Below are 10,712 nucleotides of genomic sequence, written 5' to 3'. Positions count from 1 at the left end.
AGATGGCGACCCCGAGCATCGCCCCGTCGCCATGGCGACCCGCGAGCATCCCCTGGTTGCCATGGAAACGCTGAGCGCCCCCCCCCCCCCCCCTTCCCCAAGCTCGGGCTGGTTGCCGTGTCGCTGCCCTCTGGTTGCCATGGTGACCCGGAGCCTTTTGGGTACCACCCTATGGTTGCGATGGGAACCCCGAGCATCCCCTGGTTGCCATGGCAACCGCGAGCCTTCGGTACCACCGCGCCCGTTGCTATAGAGACCCCGAGCATCGTCTGGTTGCCGTGGAGACCCCCGAACATCGCCTGGTTGCTACGGAGACCCCCCCCCCATCCCGAGCATCACCCGGTTGCCATGGCGACCCCGAACATCGCCTGGTTGCTATGGAGACCCCCGAGCGTTGCCATGGAGACTCCGTGGCACCCGGGTACCGCCGGACAACCCCGAGCATCCCCCGGTTGCCATGGCGACCCCGGGTATCACTGCGCCCGTTGCTATGGAGACCCCCATTACCCCCCCCTCCCGTTGCCATGGCGACAGCCTGCATGGTGCGCGCCCCCTCCCCCTCCGTTGCCACGGCAACCGCCGCCCTGTTGCCACGGTGACGTCACCGGTTGCTATGGCGACCTCCCCATGGTTGCTATGGCGACGCAGCCCCTCCCCCACCCCGAGAGCATCTATTTTTATTCCCGGGGGCCGCGTTGGGGGTGGGGGGGAGGAGTGGGGGGGGGAGGGGAGGGGGGAGGGGCGGGGCCTCGTTTGGGGGGGGTGGGGGGGGTGGGGCGGCCCCGGGGGCGTTTTTAAGAAAAAAAAAAAAAAAAGGAAAAAAAAAAAAAAAGAAATTATTTCCCGGTGAAAAACGGCGAAACGTGTCGATATTGGCGGGGGGGCGGGGAGTGTTGCCTTCGGGTCCCGCCCCCCGGGTAGCGCTGTGCTCCCATTGGTTGCGCTCTGCCGGGCTGCGCCCCCATTGGCTGTTTCAGAGAGTGTTGTCATGGGAACGCCTTCAGGTCCCGCCCCCCGGGTAACCCTGCGCTCCCATTGGTTGCGCTCTGCGGGGCTGCGATCCCATTGGCTGTTGCCGCCGGATGGGGCGGGCGCTGGGAGCAAACTGGGATTGCAGTGGGGTTATACTGGGAACAAACTGGGATTGCGCTCGGAGGAAACTGGGATGGAGCTGGAAAATAACTGGGAGCAAACTGGGGTTGAATTGGGGTGATACTGGGAGCAAACTGGGATTGCACTTGGACTGTGTTGGGCTGGAACTGGAGGTACTGGGAGTTACTGGGATGAACTGGGAGGTACTGGGATTGCACTGGGATGAACTGGGAGGTACTGGGATGAACTGGGAGGTACTGAGAAGTACTGGGTTATACTGGGTGACACTGGGAGGTACTGGGATGGCACTGGGCGATACTGGAAGGAACTGGGAGGAACTGGGACGGGTCTGAGACATACTGGGAGGCACTGGGAGGCAGTGGGACGCCACTGGGCGATACTGGGATGGCTCTGGGAGGTACTGGGAGGCACTGGGAGGTACTGGGAAGTACTGGGAGGTAATGATGGGCTTTACTGGGAAGCACTGGGATGGATCTGAGAGATACTGGGAAGTACTGGGCTATACTGGGATGGCACTGGGATGGGTCTGAGAGGCACTGGGAGGCACTGGGTGATACTGGGATGGCTCTGAGTGGTACTGGGGGACACTGGGCTATACTGGGATGCCATTGGGAGGCACTGGGATGGCTCTGAGGAGCACTGGGTGCTACTGGGAGATACTGGGAGGCACTGGGCTATACTGGGAAGCACTGGGATGGCACTGGGATGGGTCTGAGGAGCACTAGGTGCTACTGGGAAGTACTGGGAGGCACTGGGCTATACTGGGATGCCACTGGGAGGCACTGGGATGGCTCTGAGGGGCACTGGGTGCTACTGGGAGATACTGGGAGGCACTGGGCTATACTGGGAAGTACTGGGAGGCACTGGGCTATACTGGGATGGCACTGGGATGGCTCTGAGTGGTACTGGGGGGCACTGGAAGATACTGGGAGGCACTGGGTGATACTGGGATGGTTCTGAGTGGTACTGGGAGGCATTGAAAGATACTGGGAGGCACTGGGAGACACTGGGTGATACTGGGAGGCACTGGGTGCTACTGGGAGGCACTGGGATGGCTCTGAGTGGCACTGGGTGCTACTATATTCCCATATTCCCCATATGGGGGTCTTTAACCCCCTCATGACCCCCCCAGGACCCCCATTTTCCTCCTATATCCCCCTGTGGGAGACCCTCACCCCCCCCAGGACCCCCCCCAGGCCCACCATATTCCCCTTATGGGGGTCCTTAACCCCCCCAGGACCCCCATATCCCCCCATAACACCCCCAATTCCTTCCCCAACCCCCCAGGACCCCCCAAGACCCCTCCAGGTCCCCCATTTTACCCCTATGGAGGCCCTTAACCCCCCCACGACCCCCATATGCCCCCATAACCCCCCCATTCCTTCCCCAACTCCCCCCCAAAAGACCCCTCCAGGTCCCCCATTTTACCCCTATGGAGGTCCCTAACCCCCCCCAAGACCCCCCCACGACCCCCATATCCCCCATAACCCCCCCAATTCCTTCCCCAACCCCCCCAGGACCCCCCAAGACCCCTCCAGGTCCCCCATTTTACCCCTATGGAGGCCCTTAACCCCCCCACGACCCCCATATCCCCCCATAACTCCCCCAATTCCTTCCCCAACCCCCCCAGGACCCTCATATTCCCCCCTCCTCCAGGTACTGGGAAGCACTGGGCGATACTGGGAGGCACTGGGATGGCGTTAAGCCGCACTGGAACCTCCCCGGAATGGGCGGAGCTCCGGATCTCCCCCCCCCCCACCCCCCCCCCATAGCCCCCCCCCCCATAACCCCACCCCTCCGTGCGCGCGCCTGCGCCGCTCCCGCGCGTGCGCGCCGCATCCCCCCCCCCCCCCATCATTCACCGCTCCCCCCCCCTCCCCCCCCCAACTCCATCCACTCACAGCGCGGCGGGACACACAGCGGGACCCCCAACTTCCCCCCCCTCCCCCTTTTAAAAGGACCCCCCCCCCCGGGTTGACACCCCCTCCTCAACCCCCCCCCCTTTCCATCCCCACCACCGTCACCCCCCCTCCTCCAACCCATCATCATCATCAACGGCGGCCGCGGCTGCAGGGTGGGGGGGGGGTCCGAAAAAAGACGGGAAGGGAGGGGGGGAGGAGCGGCGGGACCCCCCCGCGGTGCATGCGGAGCCCTCGTGCAAAGCGCGCGACCCCCTCGTGCAACGCCGTCGTGCCGCGCGTGTGACCCCCCCCCCACAACCCCCCCCCCCAACACCAAGCCCTCACCCGTCGTGCAAAGCGCGTGCAAACCCCCCCGTGCAAACCCGCCCCCCCACCTCCGTGCATCGCCTCGTGCAAAGCGTGCGGCCCCCCCCCACCCCGCCGTGCAAAGCCCCCCCCCCTCGTGCAAACCCTCGTGCAAAGCTCCTGCTCGTGTCCTCCCCCCCCCCCGCGAACGCGCGCGCACACGTGCAATCTCCTCCCCCCCCCCCGTCGTGCAAAAGCCGTGCAAGGCGCCCCGAAGCCCTCGTGCACGAGCGCCGCCCTCGTGCAACGCGTGAGCTCCTCGTGCAACGCGTGAGCTCCTCGTGCAAAGCCTGACCCCCCCCGGTGAAACGACCCCCCCCCACCCCTCATTTTCCACCTCCCCCTTGCCAGCCCCCCCCTCCCACTTTTGCACTACCGTCGTGCAAACCTCGTGCCCCTCGTGCCCCCCCCCCCCTCCTAATGGCGGCTTTGGCCAGTTCTCTGATCCGACAGCGGCGGGGGGGTCGGGATGCCCCCCCAAGTCGCCCCCCCGGCCCCCAACGCCCCCTCGGAGCCCCCGGCCCCCCCTCGTTGTGCCAGCAGCAGCTCAGGGGACTCGTGGCCAAAGTGAGGGGCTGCGGGAGGAGGCGGCGGCCCAGGGAGAAACCGCCTGGTGAGGGGGGGCTACGGGGGGGCTATGGGGGGGGGTTATGGGGGGGGGCTGGGGGGGCTGGGGAGGGGAAGGAATGGGGGTCTGTGGGGGGCTTATGGGGGTCGGTGTGGATCTGGGGGGGGATATGGGGGGGGAATTGGGAGGGGTGGGGGGGTGAGTGGGGGTTAGTAGGGACCTATGGGGTGGGGGTAAATGGGGGTCAGTGGGGACCTGTGGGTGGGGGGGGTAATTGGGAGGGGTGGGGGGGGGTGAATGGGGGTCAGTGGGGACCTGTGGGGGGGGGGGTAATTGGGAGGGGTGGGGGGGGGTGAATGGGGGTCTGGGGGGACCTTTGGGGGGGAAATGGGGGTCTGTGGGGGGGGGGTAATTGGGAGGAGTGGGAGAGGGGGGTGAATGGGGGTCTGGGGGGACCTGGGGGGGGGTAATTGGGAGGGGTGGGGGGGTGTGAATGGGGGTCTGGGGGGACCTGTGGGGGGGGGGTAAATGGGGGTCAGTGGGGACCTGTGCCGGGGGGGGGGGGGGTAATTGGGAGGGGTGGGAGGGGGTGAGTGGGGGTCTGGGGGGACCTGGGGGGGGGAAATGGGGGTCTGTGGGGGTAAATGGGGCTGAATGGGGGTCTGGGGGGACCTGGGGGGGGGGGTAATTGGGAGGGGTGGGGGGGTAAATGGGGGTCAGTGGGGACCCGTGGGGGGGCGGGGGGGGTAATTGGGAGGGGTGGGGGGGTGAATGGGGGTCTGGGGGGACCTGGGGGGGGGCTGAATGGGAGTCAGTGGGGACCTGTGCAGAGAATGGGGATCTGTGGGGTCAGTGGGGATCAATGGTGTCAGTGGGGATCTTGTGGGGTCAGTTTGGGGTCTATGGGGTCAGTGGGGACCTATGGGGGCAGTGGGGATCTTTGGGGGGGTCAGTGGGGGTCTGTGGGGGTCAATGGGGATCTGTGGGGTCAGTCTAGATCTCTGGGAGTCAGTAGGGATCTATGGGGTCAGTGGGGACCTATGGGGGCAGTGGGGGTCTGTGGGGTCAGTGGGGGTTTGTGGGTGTATATGGGTGTATATAGGGATCAATGGGGACCTACGGGGTCAGTGGGGACCTATGGGGTCAGTGGGGGTCTATGGGGTCAGCAGGAATCTTTTGGGGTCATTGGGAATGTATGGGGTCAGTGGGGGTATATGGGGTCAGTGGGGGTCTATGGGGTCAGTGGGGGTCTGTGGGTGCCTATGGGGTCAGTGGGGGTCTATAGGGCTGAGTGTGGGCCTATGGGGATCTACGGGGGACAGTGGGGATTAATGGGGATTAATGGGGTCAGTGGGGGGTCTATGGGGTCAGCAGGAATCTTTTGGGGTCATTGGGAATGTATGGGGTCAGTGGGGGTATATGGGGTCAGTGGGGGTCTGTGGGTGCCTATGGGGTCAGTGGGGATCTATGGGGTCACTGGGGGTCTATGGGGCTGAGTGTGGGCCTATGGGGATCTACGGGGGACAGTGGGGATTAATGGGGGATCGGTGGGGTTGAATGGGGGCAGCGGGGTCTGGGTGGGGGGTGAACGAATGAAGACAAACGGGGCTGAGCAGGGGGGATTTGGGGTTGCAGGGGGGCTCAGGGGGGGAGTTGGGGGGGGGGGTGGGTTGCATTGACATCACGTGACCCCCTGTGACCCCTCCCATCCCCCCCCCCCCAGAGCCGCAGCTGCGGGGCGCGGTGGCGAAGCTGCGCTGTGGCCACGGGCATTTCCTGCACATGGGGCCCGACGGGCGATTGGACGGAACCTGGGAGGAGGCGGGGCCTGGCAGTGAGTGGGCGGGGCTTAACGGCAGGGGGCGGGGCTTACCGCGTGGGGGGGGCGGGAGTGGGTGGGGCATTGGAGGGAGCGGGTGGGGCTTAACGTGAAGGGGCGGGGCTGGTATGGAGTGGGCGGGGCCTGGCCGTGAGTGGGCGGGGCTTAAAGAGAGGGGAGTGGTTTACCGCGAGAGGCGGGACTGGGGGGAAGTGGGCGGGGTCTGGCAGCGAGAGGGCGGGGCTTAAGGAAAGGGGGCGGGGCTTACCGTGAGAGGCGGGGCTGGGAGGGAGTGGGCGGGGCCTGGCAGGGAGAGGGCGGGGCTTAATGTGAGAGGGCGGGGCTTACCGCGAGGGGCAGGGCTGGGATTGGGCGGGGCCTGGCAACGAGAGGGCGTGGCTTAACAAGAGGGGGGCGGGGCTCGCACCGAGTGGGCGGGGCTTAATAAGGAACGCGGCTTTACGGGGTGACAGCGGGTGGTACTGGTGGTACTGGGTCATACTGGGGGGCACTGGGTGATGCTGGGGGGGCACTGGGGGGGTGATTGCGGGGGGGGGAGGGGGTCCATGCTCACCCCCCGCCCCTCCCCCAGCTCTCTTCAATCTGATCCCGGTGGGGCTCCGCGTTGTCGCCATCCAGGGGGCGCGGGCCGGGCGCTACGTGGCCATGAATGGGGCCGGGGTGGTCTACGCCTCTGTGAGTCGGGGGGGGACCACCCCCCATAATGGGGACCCCCCCCCCCCCAGTAGCACCCACTAGGAGACAAACCCCCCCCCCGCAATGGGACCCAATGGGACGCTCAAGTCATTGAGAAAAGTGCTCCATTGACCCCAAACCCACTGACCCCAAAAGTCCAATAGACCCTAAAACCCATTGACCCCAATGCTCCATTGACCCCAAACCCATTGACCACAAACCCATTGACCCCAACAGTCCAATAGATCCCAAACCCACTGACCCCAGTGCCCCACTGACCCCAAAAGCCCAATAGACCCCAAACTCATTGACCCCAACAGTCCAATAGACCCCAAACCCACTGACCCCAATGCTCCACTGAACCCAAACCCATTGACCCCAATACCCCACTGACCCCAACCCACTGTCCTCAATACCCCAACTAACCCCAACCCACTGACCCCAACCCACTGACCCCACTGCCCCATTGACCCCAACCATTGACCCCAACCAACACCAACCCACTGACCCCAACCCATTGACCCCACTGCCCCATTGACCCCAACCATTGACCCCAATACCCCACTGATCCCAACCCACTGATCCCAACCTACTGACCCCAACCATTGCCCCCAACCCACTGACCCCAATACCCCCCTGACCCCAACCATTGACCCCAACCCACTGACCCCACTGCCCCATGGACCCCAACCCATTGATCCCAATACCCCACTGACCCCAATACCCCACTGACCCCAACCCACTGACCCCAACCTACTGACCCCAACCATTGACTCCAACCCACTGACCCCAACCCACTGACCCCAACCCACTGACCCCAACCCATTGACCCCAACCCACTGACCCCAACCCATTGACCCCAACCCACTGACCCCACTGCCCCATGGACCCCAACCCATTGATCCCAATACCCCACTGACCCCAACCATTGACCCCAACCCACTGACCCCAACCCATTGCCCCCAACCCACTGACCCCACTGCCCCATGGACCCCAACCCATTGATCCCAATACCCCACTGACCCCAATACCCCACTGACCCCAATACCCCCCTGACCCCAACCATTGACCCCAACCCACTGACCCCACTGCCCCATGGACCCCAACCCATTGATCCCAATACCCCACTGACCCCAATACCCCACTGACCCCAACCCACTGACCCCAACCCATTGCCCCCAACCCACTGACCCCACTGCCCCATTGACCCCAACCCATTGACCCCACTGCCCCATTGACCCCACTGCCCCATTGACCCCAATACCCCAACCAACACCAACCCATTGACCCCAACCATTGACCCCACTGCCCCACTGACCCCAAGGACAGCAGGACCCCCCCCCGACCCCCCGTTTCCCCCCCAGGTTCACTTCACAGCCGAGTGCCGCTTCAAGGAGTGCGTCTTTGAGAACTACCACGTGCTCTACGCCTCGGCGCTGTACCGCCAGCGGCGCTCGGGCCGCGCCTGGTATTTGGGCTTGGATCGGCACGGCCGCCCCATGGCCGGGCACCGAGTGCGCAAGGACAAAGCGGCCGCTCACTTCCTGCCCCAGCTGCTGGAGGGTATGGGGCTGAGGGGGCTGTTAGGGGGCTGAGGGGGCTGTTAGGGGGCTGAGGGGGCTGTTAGGGGGCTGAGAGGGCTGTTAGGGGGCTGAGGGGCAGTTATGGGGCTGAGGGGGCTGTTAGGGGGCTGAGGGGGCTGTTAGGGGGCTGAGGGGGCAGTTATGGGGCTGAGGGGGCTGTTATGGGGCTGAGGGGCAGTTATGGGGCTGAGGGGGCTGTTAGGGGGCTGAGGGGGGCAGTTATGGGGATGTTATGGGGCTGAGGGGGCTGTTAGGGGGCTGAGGGGCAGTTATGGGGCTGAGGGGGCTGTTAGGGGGCTGAGGGGGGCAGTTATGGGGATGTTATGGGGCTGAGGGGGCTGTTAGGGGGCTGAGGGGCAGTTATGGGGCTGAGGGGGCTGTTAGGGGGCTGAGGGGGGCAGTTATGGGGCAGTTATGGGGTTGAGGGGTCTGTTAGGGGGCTGAGGGGGGCAGTTATGGGGATGTTATGGGGCTGAGGGGGCTGTTAGGGGGCTGAGGGGGGCAGTTATGGGGCTGAGGGGGCTGTTATGGGGCTGAGGGGGGCAGCTATGGGGCAGTTATGGGGTTGAGGGGTCTGTTAGGGGGCTGAGGGGGGCAGTTATGGGGATGTTATGGGGCTGAGGGGGCTGTTAGGGGGCTGAGGGGGCAGTTATGGGGATGTTATGGGGTTGAGGGGTCTGTTAGGGGGCTGAGGGGGCTGTTAGGGGGCTGAGGGGGGCAGTTATGGGGATGTTATGGGGCTGAGGGGGGCAGTTATGGGGCTGAGGGGGCTGTTAGGGGGCTGAGGGGGGCAGTTATGGGGATGTTATGGGGCTGAGGGGGCTGTTAGGGGGCTGAGGGGGCAGTTATGGGGTTGAGGGGTCTGTTAGGGGGCTGAGGGGGGCAGTTATGGGGATGTTATGGGGCTGAGGGGGCTGTTAGGGGGCTGAGGGGGCAGTTATGGGGATGTTATGGGGCTGAGGGGGCTGTTAGGGGGCTGAGGGGGGCAGTTATGGGGCTGAGGGGGCTGTTATCGGGCTGAGGGGAGCAGTTATGGGGCTGTTAGGGGGCTGAGGGGAGCAGTTATGGGGCTGTGGGGGAGGGTAGGGGGCTGAGGGGGCTGTTAGGGGGCTGAGGGGGCTGTTAGAGGGCTGAGAGGGGCAGTTATGGGGCTGAGGGGGGCAGTTATGGGGCTGAGGGGGCTGTTAGGGGACTGAAGGGGACAGTTATGGGGCTGAGGGAGGCAGTTATGGGGCTCAGGAGGGCAGTTATGGGGCTGAGGGGGGCAGTTATGGAGCTGATGGGGAGGGTGTGGGGCTGAGGGGGCTGTTAGGGGGCAGTTATGGGGCTGTTATGGGGCTGAAGGGGGCAGTTATGGGGCTGAGGGGGCTGTTAGGGGGCTGAGGGGGGCAGTTATGGGGCAGTCATGGGGCTGAGGGGGGCAGTTGTGGGGCGCCGTGGGTCCCAACATGGGGGTCTCGGTGCCCACAGTTGCGCTGTACCGGGAGCCGTCGCTGCACGAAGTGGAGGAACCCCCTGGGGGGCCCCCCGAGGCCACGTAGCCCACGGCGCTGACCTCTGACCTCTGACCCCCGCTCCCACTGTGACCTCTGACCCCACTCTGTGAACTCTGACCCCACTCGGTGACCTCTGACCCCGCTCTGTGACGTGGGACAGCCCCGAAGTCTGACCCCAGATGGTGACCTCTAACCCTGCTGTGTGACCTCTGACCTCCACCTGTGACCTCTGACCCCCCAAACAGCGACCTCTGACCCCAAACTGTTACCTCTGCACTGTGACCTCCAATCCTGACCTCTGACCCCAACAGGTGACCTCCGACCCCCGACCTCGTGACCTCTGACCCCAAGCAAGACGCCCCCCAGATATGTGACCTCTGACCCCACTGTGACCTCTGACCCCAAGCCCTGACCTTGACCTCGGTGACCTCCAACCCCGTTCCCTCACCTCTGACCCCAAACGCGACCCCCCAGAACTGTGACCTCTGACCCCACTGTGACCTCTGACCCCACTGTGACCTCTGACCCCGCCCCCCGCCCCCCCTGCACTGACACCCCCCAGGGGCGGCTCCCAACCCCCAACCCCCTCCCCCCCCCCAGTGCCACGTGGGGGCACGACCCCCCCCCACAGCCCCACCCCTTCCGGCACCGCAAACCACGCCCCTTTCGCCTGCCCCGCCCACTTCCGGTGGGGGCTGGCCACGCCCCCCTCACCGCCTTTTCTATGACCCCACACTGTGTAGCCCCGCCCCCTCCCCGCGGCTCCGCACCAATAGCAATAAAGCCCCGCCCCTTCGCCCCGCCGCGGGCCCCGCCCCCTTTTCTCCCGCATGATTGACAGCTCCGCGCGGTGTTAGCCCCGCCCCCCCCGCCGGCCGGGCTCCGCCCCCTTCAATAAACCCCGTTTGTATCAATGGGGGACTTGGGGGGGGGGGGGGGGGGGCTGTTATGGGGGCAATTGTGGGGGTCGGGGGGGGGGAGGTGTGGGGCAGTTATGGGGCGGGGGGGCAGATATGGGTGTGGGGGTCGTTATAGTAGCTGTTATGGGGCAGTTGTGGGGCTGGGGGGCAGTTGTGGGGCAGTTAAGGGGGTGGGGGGGCAGATATGAGGCTGGGGGGGGCAGTTATAGGGGCGATTGTGGAGGTGGGGGGCAATTATGGGGCTGGGGGG

The 10,712-nt window shown here is 65.1% G+C and overlaps 1 protein-coding gene across 1 annotated transcript; it reads left to right on the top strand.

The window, feature by feature from the left end:
- The first annotated feature begins 3,800 nt into the window (after positions 1-3,800).
- Positions 3,801-10,119, top strand: LOC116241385 (fibroblast growth factor 11-like). The gene is made up of 5 exons (XM_090129295.1): positions 3,801-3,993; positions 5,672-5,782; positions 6,360-6,463; positions 7,828-8,026; positions 9,517-10,119. The coding sequence occupies exons 1-5, from the start codon at positions 3,801-3,803 to the stop codon at positions 9,585-9,587; spliced, it is 678 nt and encodes a 225-aa protein (XP_089985421.1). The 3' UTR covers positions 9,588-10,119.
- The last annotated feature ends 593 nt before the right edge of the window (positions 10,120-10,712 follow it).

This window comes from Phasianus colchicus, chromosome 36 (assembly GCF_987193195.1).
Source record: "Phasianus colchicus chromosome 36, bPhaCol1.hap1.1, whole genome shotgun sequence".
NCBI classification, from domain to species: domain Eukaryota; kingdom Metazoa; phylum Chordata; class Aves; order Galliformes; family Phasianidae; genus Phasianus; species Phasianus colchicus.
The sequence above is the reverse complement of the archived record's forward strand: the minus strand, read 5'-3'. Positions and strand labels throughout refer to the sequence as shown.